Source organism: Microtus ochrogaster, unplaced genomic scaffold (assembly GCF_000317375.1).
Source record: "Microtus ochrogaster isolate Prairie Vole_2 unplaced genomic scaffold, MicOch1.0 UNK88, whole genome shotgun sequence".
Taxonomy (NCBI): Eukaryota; Metazoa; Chordata; class Mammalia; order Rodentia; family Cricetidae; genus Microtus; species Microtus ochrogaster.
This window is the reverse complement of record NW_004949186.1, coordinates 1,518,993-1,539,446: the sequence shown is the minus strand read 5'-3', so window position 1 is coordinate 1,539,446 and position 20,454 is coordinate 1,518,993. Positions and strand designations below refer to the sequence as shown.

The 20,454-nt window shown below is 42.1% G+C and overlaps 1 protein-coding gene across 1 annotated transcript in view; it reads left to right on the top strand.

Annotated features, from left to right (window-relative positions):
- The window catches only part of LOC101982366 (ecto-NOX disulfide-thiol exchanger 1-like), a 69,417-nt gene that overhangs the window by 32,061 nt on the left and 16,902 nt on the right, over nucleotides 1-20,454 (top strand). The window contains exon 7 of the mRNA XM_005370881.1: nucleotides 17,838-17,940. Coding sequence (XP_005370938.1) covers nucleotides 17,838-17,940 — 103 coding nt within the window. The remainder of the gene's footprint in view (nucleotides 1-17,837; nucleotides 17,941-20,454) is intronic.

The following is a 20,454-nucleotide window of genomic DNA, read 5'->3' as shown; positions in this document are numbered from 1 at the left end:
CAGCCTAGGGTCTTAGCACACACAGAGTAGTGCTGACTCTCTGAGAGGGGGCAGACAGGGCAATACAGTCTGAGTTCCTGGGCTCAACCTTGGTACTACTACTACTTTCCAGATGTGTGATCATCAGCTGATTTGTGCCTCAGTTTACTAGTCCACAGCACCTGTCATCCACCAAGCTCTCTGCAAGAGCTATGAGTAACACTGCCGTTCGCCAGTATTTGCGTTACTGTATCAAAATCTGCATCCTTCACCTTCCATTCTGTGGCCATCCCAAACACTCAGTGCTTGAAATAGTTCTCATATATGACATTTGCGAGAAGGCAGCAAGGAGAGAGTGAGTTGGGTTGGGGCACATTGGGAAGTTGGGTATTTAGTGCTGGGCGAGCATCACGGTGTGCCAGGCAGACAGGTGGAACCTTGGTCCGCTTTCATCCCAATCAGATGTGTGTCTTTCCCATTCATCAGATTGTATCCCATCTATCCTCATGACCTAATTTACCATGATAAAGGTAAAAAAAAACCCTCTAAGTTTTAATAATATCATTAGTAATGTAAACTCAGCAGGTGAAAATTATGATAGTGAATGCATTGTAGCAGGGAAAAATAAGAAATGTCACACTGAGAAATGAACTGAGAAAATAGCATGCCAAGAATGCCATAATACGATTAATCTTCACCAGCAATAGAGTCAGGATCATGCAAGATAAATCAGCCCGACTAATTCTGGCTGCACATACATACGTTAGAGAAAGCATTCCACTTTAGTTTCTTCTTCTTGCTGCTCAGTTTTTATGGGGAAGGCAATTTCTCATGCCAGTGCCTTTTCAGACTGTGAAGTGTATGGACCCATGTCAATCCGGTGCTGCGGAGAGAAATGCACACCTATTTCTCAGCACAAGTGTATTTTTCACTTGGTAACGTCTACCATTGTGGCATATTGTAAAACAGAATGAAATGCTGCCGCTTCATTTAAAGAGTGTGTGGAAGCTTGGAGTAAAAAGGGAACTTTTTTTTTTTTTTTTTTTTTTTTTTTCTTTTTTTTTTTACCATTTTTAGTTAACATGGCGGTCACAAAGCTTTGCCAAAGAAGTCGTTTAATTGACTGGAGACCACCCCTTGAGCATGTTGTGAACTGTGATGGCCGCAATTAAGCCCTGGCCCAAGCAGCAGCAATGTGTCTAGTATTTAATGAGACATGTTAGGAGATTGAAATTCCTCTTTCCTATCAAAGTGTGTGTTGTTTGTCAGGGATTTTCCTCTTTCTGAGGCATATGTGAAGGGTTTTTCCCCCTACATGAGAACTGATCAGCAATAATGCCTGCCTGGCCACAATGGGCCATGTCCAAGAGGACAGTACCCATGCTGTGACTCCCCACACTCCCAGTGGCCAGCAATGTGCCCACCACATTCTCTCTACCCTTTGTCCCAGGGACTTGGAAGGCCCTGGTTAGATGGGGCCGGTTGTGGTACAACCACCGTTTACTTTTTCTCCAAATTGGGATGGTTTCTTTCAAACCAATCAAGTCTGTTGATTCCTAACTGTACTCTTGTTTAAGTAGCAGCAAAATTCAACAACATCTGGACTGAGGACAGTGAAGACAGTTGAGGCCCTCCATTCAGTTTCGTCTGATTGGAATTGACTGGGTCCCCATGTCATTTCATCCTATAGCTGTGCTAAGCAGCCACCATGACAGCAGGCTTTGTGTCAGACACCAGGGTGCAAAGATGAAAGATGGATGGGGGGTTCTTCCAGAGTGTGACTGGGACAATGGTCAAGCACAGACCACTTGTAGGAAAAAGGTTAGATGTAAAATACATATTTAAAAAATACTTCAAACTAACAGCGTTTTTATCTCTGTAGTGAAATTTCCATGCTTTTACTTTCTTTTAATTTTTCTATATTATATTCATAAGGAGAACGCTAATAGCTGTCATAAAGAGTAAAACTGAATGAAGAAATCTCTTCTGCCTTACATTTTAAAAAAAGGGAAAGCTAGCTTGATCTTTTTAAAGCTTGCTCGCAGTGTAAGTTAATATTTAAAATCATTGAAAGCATTCATAATAGATAGTACCTAAGAATTAACTTCTTTACGTCTGGCTAAAAAAAAGGAAAGAAACCTGGTTGCTTTCAAATGATGGAGCAGTGGAAGCTTTTGTGGGTCTAAAGGAACTGGAAGATTCAAAGTGGTTGCTTTGTGTTTTGTCACTTTGTCCCTGTAGACTTCATGTAGCTCACCTTAGTGCAGGGGTGCTGACCAAATTCCCACAATGGCTGGTCTGCATCTCCTCTCTGTGTAAACGCTATCACATTCAGTCCGCAAATACCACCGAAGGGCCAGGATTTCTTCTTTCCAGAAAGAAAAATGGTCATGGCTGCACAGACAGCACTATGCTCGGTACCAGGTTGGTGCTGCAGCGGAGTGAGCATTGCAAGTCCTGGTGGGTCTGTGTTTGAGACTGCCACTATAACTCTGCTTTCTACCTCTAGCAGACAGCAAGTGTGCGTTAGGACAGGAGGGCGGAGTAGCAACAGAAAAGTGATCCGGGGGAAGCATTTGCAACCCAATGCTTCCCATGCTCGGCTTCCATATTCTCAGCTGCATTTCCAAGATCTTAACTCCAACCTTTCCATCAGGAACTGTTTTATCTGCTTCTCCGTGATGTCTCATCCTGGGGTTGTTATCTGTTAACCAACAAGACTGGCTCAAATGTTAACCAGTTCCTCCTTCATCAGAGTCCTGATTCCCATACAGCACCTGCCTGTTCTTCCTTCACAGCAGCTTCCACACCCTCCTTCCTCCCTTAGCCCTCAGAGATTTTCCCATAATACATAATGCTCAGAGTATGGCTGGATCTGAACCATGGGTCTCTCTGCCTCTTCGCCTGCCCAGCCAATCCTGCACATGGCTTTCCCTCGTTCTCTTAGAATTTACTTTGGCCTCACCTTCCGTCTGGGTACTGTCCAAACGAACAGAGTCTGTATGGCTGACTTGTCCATCCACGCTCTGCTAACCCCCCCCCCCACACTGAAGTTAGAAGTCACACAGTTCCCCTGAAAGTCCTTCCCTACCGAAGAACAGCAGGCAGCCCAGTCCCTGCTGAGACTGCATCCCAGCTACCCTCCAGGTGGCTTATGGCCTTATGACCCTTTTGTTCTGTGACTGTGCTATAATCACCGGTGACTGGACTTCCCTAGAGACCCTGCTGGCTCCACAGTCATCCAGTACTGACTGGCCCTCAGTAGGGGACTGTCTCAGTGTCTCCTCAGCACTCAGCATTCATCTCACAGACAATTTTTCAGTTGGAAAAGATAGCAATGGGCGATAGCAGGGCATTCCAAACCGGCAGAGACACACAGCCCAGCAGTTAAGATTTGAAATGAGACAGTACGGGCTCAAATTCTGCATCAACACTGCATTTACGTCATGTTGCTTCTCTTTTTCTTCCCCTCAACTCTTCCCACACCTCCTGCCCCCAGTTCCTTCTTATATCCATGACCTTTTATTCTTTAATTATTATTGTTACATGTACATGTATGAACACTGTATTTACGTCATGTTGCTTCTCTTTTTCTTCCCCTCAACTCTTCCCACACCCCCTGCCCCCAGTTCCTTCTTAAATCCATGACCTTTTATTCTTTAATTATTATTGTTACATGTACATGTATGAAACACTGCTGGTTCATTTAGTGTTGCTCATATTCATATGTGTTTAAGGATGACCACTTAAGATTGAATATCCCATCAAGGAGCTCTTCCCTAAAGAAGACCAATAAAGAGCTGCAAGCAGTTAATGACTTTTGAGAGAGGAGGAATCAGGGGTTTTTATTATAATATTTTTATCCTTTGAGAATTTTGTGCAATGTATTTTGACCATATTCACCCCTTATTCTTCCCCTACCTCCTCCCGGTCCACCCCTACCTCCCTATCCCTCATAATGTCATAGCCTCACGTTTCTTTATTTTACTAACCTGTTGAGTCCCATTTGTGCTGCCCTTATATTCATGAGTATGGAACCATCCACTGCAGCATGATTGACTTAGCAGGGAAAATGGCCTTAAAGGATACTAAACCTCCTTCCAGAAGCCATCAGCTGTCACTAGCACTCCATGCTATAATGTTGACTGGCTTGCTCTTCTCCAGGCAGGTCTCTCTCAGGGAACAAGAGCTGCTGGAAGATCATAAGAACCCCAGTCCTGTCATGTCAGGAAGACAGTCTTGCTCTCGTCCTCTCTGGCTTTTCAGTTTCTCTGCCCTCTCTTCCTTGATGGTCTTGGCTTCAGGATTTCTAAGTCACAAGAATTCCACATGATCCTGCTCACTCTTGTGTATGAATACATTCTTCCCTTCCTTTCCTTGAACCATGACCATTTAAACACTTGTTTTCTTCAATATTCTTCTAGCCCATCTGATATTCTGCTTTTCTCCTCCTCCTCTTTCCTTCTTATTGGCATCCGAAGTGCAACATTCTGGCTGTGTGGTTCATGAACTTTTGGAACAGTCAGTAGAGATCTTTCACGTCTATGGTCCCTTTCTACAGAGAGAATGTTGAAACAAGGGTTCACAGCTGGTCAGTGGCTATTAGCTAGTGACTAGATCCTTTAAGAAAATATAAAGGGTGTGACTCTGCTCTCTCAACCACTCTCCTAATCCAGTGAAGACTGGGCTAACGGTTACTAGAGACCAGCGTGTCATGTGTTAGGTTGCTTGGCCTACTCCAGACAGATTTGAGTGAAAGCTGAGGAAGTAGCTGATTAGCATCCTAACTATCATCCACAGGGCCCCTGACTTCCTGAAATGTGATGTTTATGAATGGGGCACACAAATAAACAACACAAGGCCATAGGACAAGTACGGCAAAGAAAGAGGGTGACCCTCATTCTGTTATGTTGGCAGAGTCAGAGACAACCATGAACTTCTACCACATAGACCTCATTGATTGGCCCATTCTTCATGCACAAGCGGCCATGGACAGTGTTCTCTAGGGGGCCTTAGGAAGTATCATAGGATGGTGGTCTCTATTTTGAAGGTGTGAGTATCTGGAATATTACTCAGTATATTACTTAATGAGATGTTTAACTATGGCAGATGCTTTCACAGAGGTCTTCAAAGTGAAGTTTGCGTGTTGTTGGTTTCGCTTCATTTCCCTTTAAATCATAAGGATAACAGTATACCAAACTGCCACAGGAATTTTGAAAATACTATTCAAACCCAACACAGTTAACATTTTTGTATACCTATTTTTATAAGATTGCAGGAAAGATCTAACAGTGTATTTTTGCATGGAATCAGATTAGATGCATATTCCATATCCTGCCAGTTCCATAAATAATAAAAGTGAATAATGATGTATTACAATGCACTCAGAGACGTACAGTTTTCCAATTTGGTTCCTACAGCAACCCTAGGGGATCGGCAGAGTGGTGTCCTTGTTTTGCATAAGAGAAAGCTAAGGTTTAAAGCAATGCTCTACCTGAAGCTACCCAGTGTGTAGATCATGGTGACAGAATTAGACCACAGCTTCCACTCAACCAAGTGGGCTCACTCGCTTAGATATGGCAATTGCACTAGAAGTTCTGTTGAAGAAACAAATGGAGACGGAAGCCAATTCTCCTCAAATGTTTAAGTGGTCAATTGCCGCATCCGTGGCATGGAAGTGGTTTCCAGATAATGAAAGTTTGCAAGAAACAAGTTCCTTTGGGACATATGGGACTTGCGCTCTGTATAAAAGTGTTTAACTTAGAAGTAGCAGAACAAAGAGAAAAGAGAACATTCTAAGAACCCTAGGAAACAGAAAAACACCAAGCTGTTACCAACCTGAAAACTTCATTTCTACTAGCTAGCTTTCACAGTGCTGGAATGTTCTCTCATTGCTTCTGAGTGATCACAGTTTTACCCAACTGGGAACTGCCGTAATGACCAAACTGACAATATATGCCCCACTGGTGTAATAGTAGCACGCATGTTATGGCATTAATCAACTGCTTACTGATTGGCTCCACAAGATGAAACCCATGCCTGGCACTGCTAACTGGGCCAGGAAGCCATGGCCTGCTAGGTCATAAACCATAGAGGAGATCCCAGTACTACTGTTCTCTTAAATAAATACAATAATCAACTCCCCTTGAGTTCTTATCTATATAGTTATAGATTAGGTCATCTCTGAACCTTCATCACAGAAGTTTCTTTTTGCAGTAGAGGGTGATTAATTCGGAAACCTATACCTGGTCAACACATAAATAATAAAGGACTCGAATGTCCAGTTCTAAGTGGACCTCTGTATCACACTCCCCACCCCAAGGCCTAGGGATCACAGAAGAGGTGATGGAGAGATTATAAGAGCCAGAGAGAGCTGATGTCTGTATCAAAACAGTTTCACAATTGCACACATGAGCTCACAGCAGCGGGACCACCTGTGTAAGACATGTGCAAGAGCAAACCAGCCAGAGTCACAGCAGGGATGAGGAGGGAAGGATTCAGGAAGTCCTACCCCTATCTGAGAAACTAATGGCTATTGGTAGCTGATTTGGGAATTATAAAATTTATAGAAGAACATTAAGAAGGACTTGGCTTCAGGTTTTTTTTTTCATTAAGTACATGATGAGATTCCATGAAGCATAAAGATACGAGTTATACCCAACACCCACATTTTAGACAAGTACCTTCCTGTTACTGAGACTTGGAGCTGGTCAGTGATTTTTCTCAGTGCCAGTAAGTTATTAGTGAAAGAGTCGAGGTACAAGCCTGAGTGTGTGGTAGCTCCTCCACCTCCTGGTGGCCACATCTCATTTTAAATCTGAACCATGCAGTGGTCGGTTCAAGGGAACAAAGCCCAGCAGTCAGTTGATAATGAGCAGCAAAGGCTTAAAGAATTAGGCTTGCTCCCACCTGAACCCATGAGGATGAAATAGAAGAGCTTTGATGAAAGGGAACGGAGAAGAAAAAGTGCAGACTGAACTTTAGCAAAGACCAATATTAGAGTATCAAAGAAGGAAAATGGAGGTGGTAGACCAGCAGAGTGAAATAAAAAAAAAGCCAGTAAAGAGGAAGTAAAAACCCAGGACAAAGGCTGGGACCTTACATGTAATAGAAGTGAAGCAGCTAGTTTAACGTGGCTCATGTCTAATATACCAGGATGAGAAGGATGAGACCATAACTGTCAGGAAGGAGACGGGGACTCCTTCAGAGGGTCTTAGATCGTGGGTGCTGGTGAGCAACGCACATGCAGGATGTTGTGCTGGAGCAAGAGAGTAGAAGAACACAGAGACCAGTGGACTAAGTAAATGAAAGACCCCTGGGAAAGAGTTTAGGTTCTGGAGACTCTGTCTGGACTGTCATACATGGAAGGGAACGAAAACAAAGGAAAGAACAGGCACAATCCTAGCTCTGCAGACTATTTGACCCCTTCCTCTGTTGATGGAAACCTAGAGTGGTTCTGTAACTTAGCTACCGTGCACAGTGTCTCCATGAACATGGATGAACAGGTCTCTCCAGTGCGATGACTTAGATTGCTCCGGGTGTATCTCCAGGAGGTGTGGTACAGCAACGTCATATGCTTGTTTTATTTTTAGTTTTTTGATGTTGGTGGTGGTGGTATTGGTGTTGGTGTTTTCTTTTGTTTTGAGGAACCTCCATGCTGATTTTTATAGTTTCAGCATTAGTCTGTATTCCCACCAGCAGTGTAAAAGCTTTTCTTACCTAGTTGGTGGATTTTTGTTTGTTTGTTTTTTCAGTGTTATCCATTATAATTTGGGTGAGATAAAATCTCTGTGTAGCTTTGGTTTGCATTTCCTTGATGGCAAAAAATACTGAGCATTTTTAATGTATCTTATTTCTAGTGTCTTTTCATTTGTTCATTGTTGATTGTGTTATTTGTTTTCTCCCCTTCGGGGCTTAATTTTTTTAGTTTTCATATATTCTAGATGGCATTCAGCAAATCACATTCTGTAATCTGTTTCTTCACTCTGTTAATCTTTCCATTGCTATGCTTGCACTTCCCAGTATTATACATTCCTATGCTAATTCTGGTCATTGTATCCTTAGTTGTTAGACTACTTTCCAGAAAATCCTTGACCCTTCCTATGTCTGAGGTATTTTGTTTGTTTCCCTTTAGCAGTTCAGATTTTCAGGGCATATATTAAGGTATTTCATCCATTTCAAATTGAGTGTGTGTGTGTGTGTGTGTGTGTGTGTGTGTGTGTGTGTGGTGAAAGATATAGATCTAGCTTCATTCTTACTAATGTAAATATCTAATTTTTGTAGCACTATCAGGAGAAGGGGAGAAGGGGGCTGTCTTTTCTCCAATGTATGTTTCGACACCTTTGTCAAGAATTAGCTGGAAATATCTATGGGAGTGTAGTTCTGGGTCATCAATTCTCTTTTATTGATCTCTCTGTTTTAGTGCCAGTACCACACTGTGGTTGTGCAGTCGAATTTGAAACCAAGTATAGCCTCAAGCATTGTTGGTTTTGCTCAAAATTGCTTTGGCTTTGGGGGATACATTGTGCTCTCATAAGTGAATGGTGTCCTTGGATTTGAATGGCAAATGGATTGAACCTCCTCTCAGTCGCCATCAGCAGAACACTCACTTTTACAGGGTGAGCACAGGAGGCCTTTCTGCTGTCTAGTGTCATCTACAGTTTTTATTTCCTCAATGTTGTACATTTTTCATTGAATAAACCTCCTTGGGTTTATTCCTATGAGGATTTTGAAACAATTATGAGTGGGATTGTTTTCTGTTTTTCCCCTCAGCGTGTTTGTCCTAAGTATATAGACAAGCTATTGATTTCTGCTTGTTGATTTGTGTCCTGCAGCTTTGTTCAGTGTGTTGTTTAGCAGACCTAAGAGTTTCCCTTTGGATTCTCACAAGTCTTTAAATTATCGGGTCTTATCATCCACATATAGGGCTGCTCTGACTTCTTCCTTCACTATTTGTTTTCTTTTAAATTAGTTCTCTGACTCAGGCTTCAATGCTAAGATCTACCTATTTCTCCAGTGTCATCTACCAATGTGACTGCTGCATAGACCTTTGCAATAATTGCTTGTTGTATCCCAAGTTTAGTGTCACTTCGTGTTCAGTGTCCCTAAAAACTTAGAATCCCCTAGCATATAGAATAGGCTGTGCATGTGTGTGTGCATGCATGTGCATGTGTGTGTGTATGTGTGTGTGTGATAATTTTTTGAAATGACTGAAAGTGAAAAACTCATTTCAGTTGAGTAAGAGCAGAGAGAGAACACCTTTGTCTTACTCTAGAGAACATACTCTATTTCCCCACTAGTGTAACACAGGGCATAGTCGAGTTGTACACAGCCTTTCTTCTGTTCCTTTCTCCAGATGCTTTTGAAGCCTTGTCCATTAACCATTTCCCCATTAGTCTCCTGAACTCTTCTGCCACCATCCACACTTAATCTGCTTCCACCTCTGCTCTGAAACGTCCCAGCTCTGGGGTATCATTTCTAGAAGGCCTCGTCGGCACATCGTCCATGCCACATCTGTTGAGGAAAGAATATCTATATAGTGGAGTAAGCAGATAAGGCACCTCCATCATTTTATGCTTCTGACATTAATCTCTCGTTTGATAAGACTTTTTACATTGACTAGAGAGTTATACTAGTAATACAGACAATGCATAATTTGTAATTCAATATTTTGAAAAAAGTGACTTCCCCACATTCGATAAGTTAGACTACCCTAAGTAGACAGTATAGACCTTATTGTTTTCTAACATCTCTGTTAGAGCTTTTGGTAGATATTCCTTAATTTATCCAAAAGCTAATGAGATCTTTGTAGCTTAATTTAAGCCTGTGTCTCTTCTTAAGAGGATTTTCACAGTGAGAGGTTTAAATTTTATGTCATCTGATACCCTTGAGAATGGTCACCTTTAATTTTCAACATCAAGATTTGTCTCTATGAGGAATCGTTCTCACAGTGTTTACTTGAGATCAGGTGATGCTGTCATCCTGGCTTCACCAGACATTTGACCTCACAAAGGCTGAATGGATACCCTCCACGTGTTGGGTGACATTATAGGAAAGCATGTGATGATGGTGAAAATGCTCATTCACTTTTGGAGATCCTGCAGATAATTCATCATAGGCTACAAGCACTCCTTAGAGTCTGTGTGCTTGGTGGGTCCTGTCCCAATTTCCTGCAGAGTTTGTCTCCCCTCTGGAAGACTCGGATAAACAGAAGCACCCCAAAGCTGAAGAATCTGCCATGTCCCAGCTCTCTGGCATGCTCAGGTCCTCTGGATGGGTATGGATGCTACATGGGGAGGTGGATCCACCCCATAGCCACTGTCACATCCAATAGTAAGATGTGTTTCCATGGAAAGACAATCCTATCTTTCATCTTCACCGGACCACACCTACAGCATTATCAGAACAAGTCGTGGCTCTCTCTGGGTTGTAGCCAGTGTTACTCTGTAGCATTTGTTGGGGCCCTGTTCAATGACTCTACTACTTCATGACTCCAGCACTGGAGATGGGGACAGGTACTGAACAACACCTGTGGGTGGTGTGGTCTGCTGTGAGACCACCGCCCCCTGCCAGCTGCTGACATGCTGGCTGCCCTCCATCATCCACTTCCCTGTTCAGACTGATCCTCAGCTGTGTACAGGCCCCAGAACATCACTCAGTCTTAGCAATTAATGTGGGCCTGTTGTCTGCTAAATTCTTGTGTGTAATTTCACTTGTCCTCAGCTGTTATCCAGGCTGTGAACATATCGCCCTCTCTCAAAGACATTCTTTCCTCTTAGCTCGGAGGTTCATCACTAATATTCTTTTATGATGCAGCCATCATCCTGGTTAATGTTCATCTACCTCTTTTCTTCCTAATCCTCTCTTGGGAGACGTTCATAGAGACTCCGCCTGTGTTCTGCTTAGCAATCTTTCCTTTCCAGGCCTGCAAGCCCAGTGCCTGTCCCTGTTTGTCCTTTGTGTATACCAGGCACAGAAATCCATAGACTCCTTGAACCTGGTAACCCAGAAAGACCAAATGTACATAGCCCTTCTTTGCTCTAACTGAGAAAGCCTGAGCTGAAAACAGTGTGTGTTATTTCATCCCCCAAGGAATTCCTGTTGATATCCCCATTACTCTGTCAAATGTTCCATTCCCACATAAACTTTAAGGTTGGCTCTGTTCTAAAGGTCACAGTTTAAAGTGTTTCTGGGCTGGTAAGATACCTCAGTGGTTCAGGGCACTTGCTGCTCTTTCAGAGGATCTGAGCTTTCAGCTGCTTGTAACTCCAGCTCCAGGAGATCTGACAATCTCTTCTGGCCTTTGTGACTGCCCGCACCCAAGTGTGCACATATACACACACATATTTTTAAAACCCTCTTTTAAAAAAGAAAGGTATCATTTTTTATCAGGAATAACATTTTATGCACAGCTGGCCCAGTTAAAACCTCAGACCATCCTAAATACTGTTCACAAAGGGATATCTCATTTTCTGTCTCTCCCTTTCTCCCCTGCCTCTTTGTGTGTGTGTGGGGGGGGGAGGGCATGCATGTGCATTTACTATGGTTAAACTTACAGTCTCACATGCTCTAGAAGGAGTCTTGTTTTGATCCGCATACCCAGGCCTCATTTGGTACCTTCTTGTCACCGATGTCTTTGCTCTGCCTGCCATCCTATCACCATGGTCCCTCTAACTCTGTGCACACAATCTCCTCTTACTCAGCCTTGGCCATTCTGTCTTTTGCGGGTAAGTTTCATCTTCAACTGAGCCTCCAAAACGTTCACCAAATATCACCAACCACAGTTTGGCAGGAGAACCTTCATTCCTGGCACTTTCTAATCACTCGTGATTTTTACAAAGTAGTAGGTCATGTGTTAAATTAAGCTCTGTTTTTCTTGGCACATGCTGAGGCTGTCATATGTGAAGGCCATTAGATGAGATTCGTGTTCTTTGAATTCTCAGATTGCTCTCAACAATTTGTAATTTCTCACCATCTAGCAGAAGGAGTGTCCTTCACTCTTGTTCAATATGCTGACCTTTCTTTCAGGTCCATCTTTTTCCTATTAATAGTATTTATACATCTTTATAGGGTACAATATGGTGATTTGATAAAAGAATACAATGCATAATAATCAGAGAGGAATAATAAGCTCTTCCATCTCAAGTGTTAATTATGTTTAACAAAGGATACAAAATGCATAACTCTTATTTTTTGAATATATCATTCATGGCTACTACATTTTACATCATTTCTGCTTCTCCCTTTTCCCCTTCCAGCTCCTCCCACATCCCCCATCCCTCTCAAATTCCTCATCATCTTTCATTATAATCATTACATATAGGTATACATATAATGAATACAATCTAGAATCCCTGTAGTATTGCCATAAGTGTATGTGTTTGGAGCTTATCGCTTGGGAATGGATAACCTATCAGAGAGCTCACCCCTAAAGATGACTGATTCTTCCTCTCTCAACAACTATTAGTTACTGTAGCTCCTTATCTAGGATTTGGGCCTTGTGAGATTTCCCTCATCCTCACTGGCATGTGAACTGGTGTTTAGACTGCCATATTGTTATGATTTTGTAAGTGCAACCTCCCTGTCAAGAACAGAACTATGTCATAGCAGATCTCTGGTCCTCTGGCTCTTAGAATCCTTCTTCTCTCTCTTCCGTGATGCTCCCTGAGCCTTAGGTATAAGGGTTGTGTTGTAGGTGTACTGGTTAAGTCTAGGTGTCCCACAGTCACCTGCTCTCTACATTTTGACCAGTTGTAGGTTTCCTAATCATTTCCATCCTGCTATAAAAAGTTTGATGAGGGATGAGACACACACTCATCTGCAGATAGAAGGATAATAATCAGAATGCAGTTGGGGATTAGCTAGTTCAGGATAATGGTAGTAGTATGTTCTCCTCTAGGATCTATGGCTTTATCAGCTAAGGGTTGTTACCTGGGTTTACAGTGACAGGCATGAATTCCCTCCTATTGAGCAGGCCTTAAGTTCAATTAGACTCCTGTTGGTTTCACCAAGATAGAAGTGCCACTGTTGCACCTGTTGGAATACCTTGCTATGCTGCTCCTTATTGTGGCTCCTAGGCTGAGTAGCTGGGTAAAACTAATAAACTAATGATCATTTTTCTTCCTTGGTGGCTTACATGGCACTTTCAGTTATTATAAAAGCTAGTCCTCAGGGAGGAAGCTTCTGAGTTAGCTCTAGCTCAGTTCTTTCAAGTCCTGTGTCTAAAGTATTGGTGTCTTCAGAAATATAATCTTATCTTCAAGTTCTGAGATAAAACCAAGGGCAGTATATCAATTTAGAAGTCTCTTTGACTCCTCTGAACAACAAATGAGGGGGATGTTAGGTAATCTATTGATATTGAGAGGAGCATTATCACCCCCAAGTGATATAATTCATTCACTATATTATGTATAATATTTATGTATATCCATACATCTGTATATATTGTACATGTATTTTAAGTAAACATAAGATATCTTCCTATGACTTTTCAAACATCCTGTGTTATGTACTCCACCATGTTACCCTTCCTCCCACTTCCCAGTCAAATCCTTTGCTTTTTCTCGCTTCATAAGACTTGCATTCTACCGTGCCCCTCTCGAGAGCCCCTTTTCCCATGCAGTGATGATGGAGGTGGGTCTTGTATCTTATCTGTTGCTTTCATTGGTTAATTAATAAAAAAAAAACTACTTGGCCCTCTAATAGGATAAAATTGAGATAGGCGGAGTAACCACAACCAAATGTTGGGAGAAAGAAGCCTAGTCAAAGTCGCCATGATTCTCTTACCCGACACAGCTACAGGTTACGATCTTCCCTGGTAAGCCACCTCATGAGCTACACAGATTATTAAAAATGGGTTAGATCAATATGTAAGAGCTAGCCAATAAGAGGCTAAAACTAATGGGCCAGACAGTGTTCAAAACATTCCATTTTCGTTTTATTTTTTTCAATTAAGGTTGGCCTTGTGGTTGCCGGGTGCCAGAAACGTAGCCCGCCGTTCCTATTTCTACACGGTGAACAGCTGCACTCCATCACACACCCCCTCCATGATTGCTGCTTCACCACAGGCCCAGGGCAACATGACCAAGTGACCATCAGCACAAACAACAATACCAGGAGCCCAGACAATCTTTCTTCCTTGTAAGGTTATTTTTTCGCATGTCTGTGGAGCAACATGGCTTTGCCCCTTTTTTGTAATTTAAAAAGACTTGATTTGTGGTCCTAACACATGATCCGGCTTGGGGAATTTACAGCATGTTGGTCAGAGGAGTGTGCAGTCTGCCATTGGTGAGTAGACTGTTCTCAGGTGTCTTTTAGGCTCCGTCATATGGCTCAGTTATGGTATTTCTTTGTTTCCTGTCTGGATCATTGAGAAAATTTGATACAGAAGACCCCCATCTATTATTGTATTGCAGGCTGTTCTTTATCCTTTTAGGTGGTCCTGTGGTGGACTCGCATATATTTATAATTGTTATGTCTTCTGCCGAGTTGCTTATTAATGTCTGATGACATTTTTGTCTGTCTTTGTGCTTTTTATTTAAACTATTCTTTGTCTGGTGTGAGTATCATAATCCTGCTTTGGTTTTGTTTCTGTTTATGTGCCATGTCTTTTTCCAACCTTTCATGTTGAGTCTACAGCAGTGGCATGAGAATTTTTGTAGATGTTTCTGTTTAGGTAGCATATAGTTGGATCTTGACTTCTGGTTTTGTTATTGTTTGATCTATTTAGCTGGTCTGTGTCTTCCAATTTATGAATTTAATCCCACTACACTCAACATTGTTGATGATTAAAAATTCCCCCTCTTGTTTTGTTCATTGCTTCCTGCTTGTTGTGCATATTCTTTGGGTTTCCTTCTGATGACTTACCTTTCTGACCTGTTAATGTTTGGTTCTCTTTCTCTTTTATATGACTATTCTTCCAGAGGGTTTTATGTATCTGTGTGTTTTCATGAAGGTGCTACTGTCCTTTTGTTTCTAGTGTTCCCATGAGCATATCTTGTTAGACTAGTCTCATAGTAATGAATTCTGTGATTTTGCCTGACAGATTACTGGCAGGGTTTGGTTTTTTCTTTTGGCTGAGGTTCTTATTTTCTTTTAGGACTTTGGTCATATCATCCATCCTTTCTAACCTGTAAGGTTTCTTCTAAGAAACCTGTTGTAAATCTAATGGGAACTTCCTTATATGTGACAAGAAGCTTTTTGTTTGCTGGGTATTTTTTTTTTGATATCTTTATTTATATTGTACTTTTACCATCTTGTCTATAAAGTGATTTTATTGTTGTTGTTTTGGGTTGCTTTTTTTTTTTTGTCAAATCTAATTGGGTCCATTGAGTTCCTTAGAGTCGAATGTCTGTACTATGTTGAAATTCAAGAATATTTTTTGCTATTGCTTCATGAAGTAGATTTCCAATACTCTTTTCCTTCTGGAACTTCTACTTTCTCATTTCTTCTTGTCGCTTTGTAAAATTTCCTTAGCATAATTCTTTTGTATTCTTTCCATGGACTTCCTTGAAATTGGGATTGTTTCTGGAGGGAGGGGGTCTTGCTAATTCATTTCTTATAGTCATATACCAATTCCTGTGCATCTAGTGAAAGAACCGCCTCTTCTAATTTTATAAAGCAGTTTGCTTAGAAAACTATTTTGTTTTATTTACATTGGATGTATGGTGCCACTTGGGTAGGTCTTTTGGCTTTGTTATGGGTATGCTCAAAAGTGTAATCTGCTTGTGATTTGGTTGGCTATGGTGATATCGGCAATACCGGTCAAATCTCACTTGTCTAGATGATAGTGATTCATGACTTTGAAGTTGACAGAGGTTCCCAAAAGTGTGTGTTCTCAGGCAACACAGCATGTAGCGCTCATGGCACTGGGGCCTGTGATGGCAACTGCCACAATCTTGATGACACAAAATGTAGACAAGACTGTCCTAGATTCAAGAATAAATACAAGTGACACCAAGGATGTAGGAAAAATAGTCCCTGAGTCACAGAATGTGAAGGAGACCCTCTCTGGGCCTTTTAGGATGAACGCAGGAGGTGCCTGGGCCTAAGGAAACAACTCTCGCAGTTTTGAGTTCCTGGATGGGAAAGGCCTCTCCCGTTTCCCATGGGATGAGCACCGTGATAGTAGGGTACATGGCTCTGGTGACCACAGCTTCATGGTGTAATTCGGAGTGGTTCTTGGGCTTGTAGTGTGTACTGTAGCCATTCCTCTGGAGCTGTGGAGCTTGGGTGATCTTCTGTAGGCCCCAAGAAACAAGTGCAGATGACACAAGCACTTTGTCATCAGTGTTTGTGGTCCCCAGACCATGACCTGTGGAACGTACCTTTCCTGTATCCCCTGAAATGTATTCAGATGGCATTTGTGCTCACGGTGCTATTACCTGTGTTCTTGATGGTATATGATGTGGAGGAGACCATCCCAGGAGCTATGGGTACCACTAGAGCATTGGCATTTATACCTATAGGAAATGGATGAAGAGACAAGTGTGGTTGATACAGGGACTGTCCACACTAGTAACTGCAGTCCCAAGGAGGAGACCTTCCCTAGTTCTGTGGGACTTTGTCCTAGGGATCCGGCAGTCCGTTAGTCCTGAAGCTATAGAATTCTTGAGGGACTGCCAAACACCCTGTGAAGAAACACAGGTTTCAAGGCTTTTAAGATAAGATGGTGTCCAGCAGTAACTCTTTCGATTGCTTGGCATCTAGACATGGGAGAGTCTATGTTTCTTCTTTGGGGCAACCAGACAGCCCACAAGCTGCTCTTAATCCTTTCTTAGGACCAAAGATTTCTAAAGCTTCCCCCACTTTTATGATTGGGTGACTGGCACCTTACCACTTACCTTTTCCCTACAAAGCAGAGTACCCCTGCCTCCCAGCCAGGGACCTAGTGTTAAAGCTGCAGTTTGCCCCATTCTGTAGGGTGTTCTTCTGATGCCTCATTGTATTTGGGGGTCCAGGAATCTTCCTTGCGGATTTCCAGCGTTCTCCTTCAACCACTCACCTCGGGATACAATGTTCTCTTCATTGCCTTGGCACTCCCCCTGGCAAGGTTGAGAACAAGGTGCGTGTGTTCAACTATGCCAGATCTCCCTCCAGAGGAGGGAGCTGCCCTTCAGTTAGCAGCTTCCTTCCAAAAAGACTCAGCTTCCCTAGTGATTGTATGTATGCTATGTATAGCCTATTAAATTTCCATTACAAAGCTTTCTATTTCAAGTCATAAATCAATACTGGGAGGATATGAGTTAAATATCTGTCTCTATCTTTAACTTTTAGACGATCATAAAAATAATCCCAGACAGCCTATTCTCAACATGTCATGCATGTTGAATTCCCCATTGTTAAGTTAAAAAATAAATAAAAAACTCTCCCCAGGCTTTGCCTCACCTGCCTTCCCCTCTTGTGCATAAGAATCCATTCCTTCTCAACTTCAAAACTTCACCTGCACCTCTGCCTCCACCTCTGAAGCCCATCCTGTTGTCTGTGTTCACTCCGGCTAATCAGCCAGTCTTGTGCAAGCTTTGACACCTCCCCCCAAATGCCGTGTTTAGAATGAAGCACACTAACATGGCTACAGTCAAATACATAGCCTTCGTGAATAAAAGTGTTTGGTTTGTTTATTAAGTTTTTCAATTGACAAAAATCTAAGATAGTTTAATGCCAAATTCACTACTCTGAGAGACTATCTTGGTTGTGTGGGAGCAGTTTGGAGCCTATTGAACAAATAATTAAAATATTTTATCTGCAGTTATAAGAGGAAATGATGATCTGTTTCATAGTTTAAGAAACTTTTTTTTTTTAATTAAAACGCATGGGATCTACATAAACACCTACGTGGCTTTTGTGTTTCTACTTTATAGGAAATCAATGTGTTGACAGTTGCATTGGTTAACCAAGACCGAGAGAACAATACTGAAAAAAGAAGCCAAGGCTTAAAATCCGAGAAGGAGGCCCTGCTGATAGGTAAGAAGTCTCTTTTTATTATCTATTTACAAAAATCATCCCCAGATAACCAACTTGGGCAGTATTTTAGTAATTCACTTATACCATGCCGACAATCGAAACAGCAGAGCCTCCCAATCGGAGGTCAGACTTACTACGTCAAGATTACCCAATGCACATTTCAAGTGAGTGTCATGCAGACTGGCTGTTGTTGGACAGAAATCAAGGTTCAAGAAAATAGGTTAATTTGCATCTTTTGGGTCATAAATCTGAATTTTAAAATTTAAAAAGAGGTCTGATTGGTTCTTGTCCAAAAGTTCATAAGCCAACCCAGATTTGTAGGTAGTTTTGAACCTAGAGATGAGCCTGTAAGCCCCTTAGCAGAAGCTGCACCCCAAAGCCAGATGCATAGAGCTGATTATTAATTGCTGTATCCAGAGTAGTGCCGTTCAGATAATCAGGAGAGTCTAAGCCAGACTCCCACATCCATGTGGACCATTTAGCCAAACGAACAAGAGAAGCTGGCCCTAATAAAGAGAGTGAGAAAGTTCTTGTTAACTGCAATATCCTCTTGCCCCGAAAGATACTGCCAGGTTGGCTTTTTCTTTGTCTGTACTGAGACAGAACTCTTGTTTCTTCAATCTTTATCCAGTTGGTGCAGGCAGCATGCTTACTCCTCCAGGACAATGTCCTTGGGGGTGGCGTATTGGTAATGCGCTTGGGACCCCAGCTTACAGTCCCCTCCCAACCCAAGAAGAAAGGACTGTTCTTCACCTGCGACACATAACCATGGTCCAGGCTGCACCTTGGCGGAGACCGCAGTGTGGGGTTCCAGGTTCAGCCTGGCTCCTCTGCAGAGTGGTTGGTCAATGGGGAGGATGGAGGCCACAGCACACACGCAGCAGACTGTTCTCCCCCAGGTCATTATCTGGCAGACGCAACAGCCTCTAAATACTGCATCGGCTCTCACCTGAAAATGACGGGTGCACTGAGGCCTGCAGAAGCTGGCACAGGGGGATTCAAGAGGTAGTCCAAACTTCATCCATCACTTATAGATTTTTCAACTACGAGGTTATTGAATATGACATCAACTTAGAGATACTCCAAGGGAAACCAATTATTTTCTCTCTCTCTGATGATATACAGCTGTAATAATATGCCGTGCACACATCTCCAAAGACATGCTGATGTGCTGTCATTCCCAGAGACCCAGAACAAGCCCATTTGTATACTTGAACTGGCTTCTTCTTTCCTCTGAGAATAGTTCCAACTCCAACAACTGTTCGTTTTATTCTGTATGACTAAGATATGATTATTGCCCCACAATGCTCTGGTCTATGACCAAACTCAAAACGATCGCTAGAAAACTTTCTAGAAGTGTGAAGAATAGTGACCAACAGGCCCCCACTTTAATTTCCTTCTCACTGGAGGTGCCTCCTGTTACAAGGAGTAGGGTCCCTTGTTTATCCCTGCCACCTGGCTAGCTTAGCCCCCAAAATAACCACACAGAAACTGTATTCATTAAAACACTGCTTGGCCCATTAGCTCTAGTTTCTTATTGGCTAATTCTTACTTCTTAATTTAATGTATCACCACGTGACTGTTGCTTACCGGCAAGATTCTAACCAGCATCCATCTCAGGCTGGAGACTCATGGCGTTTCCCACTCTGCCCTTCTTCCCAGCATTCAGTTCTGTCTTCTCCACCTACCTAAGTCCTGCCCTATCAGGTCCAAAGCAGTTTCTTTATTCATTAATCAATGAAAGCAACACATGAACAGAAGAACCTCCTACACCAGCCTCCTATTATATTTTATATTCTCCTTGGAGAATGCATTTCACTTGTGATGTCTCCTGAATAGTTCTGTGTATAAAATATACATATAGTATAAGATATGTGTGTAGGTTACACATGTTTACATGCACACATTTTAGTCAGTTTTCACAAAATTTTTAATACATGCTTAATTATTATATATTCTAAATTATTCCTAATTGTGTGTGTGTGTGTGTGCATGTATGCAAATACCCATGGAGGTCAGAGGAGCTAGGTGTCCTGGAAGCTGAAGTAAGAGGCAGTGGTGAGCTCCCTGACATGGATGCTGGGAATCAAACTTGGGTCCTCTGTAATACACAATCTTAACTGCTGAGCCATCTCTCCAGCCCTGAGTCATTGTACACTGATGGGAGTAGACAGGGAGCTTTGGTTTATAGCTTTCTATCTCTGCTAATGTCTTCAGTCTCAGAACAAAGAAATTAGCTATTATAGTGTAATAGAAAGAAAAACATGAGGATGTCGGTATCTTCAATAAAAGCATGTGCAGAGACTGAATGTTCCCTCATGGTCTCTCTTGGAGCCAGCCTACCTGTAAATGGTGGACCGCAGTAAAAGAGAACAAGGGATAAACTCATCTCAAATCACTATATGTGAACCTTTCTGCTATAAAGGATGTTGGGGACTGCAGTGTTTGATCAAAACAAATGACTAATTTCTCCTTTCAATTCTCTGTTGGTTCTTTACCTTCCTCTGATGATAG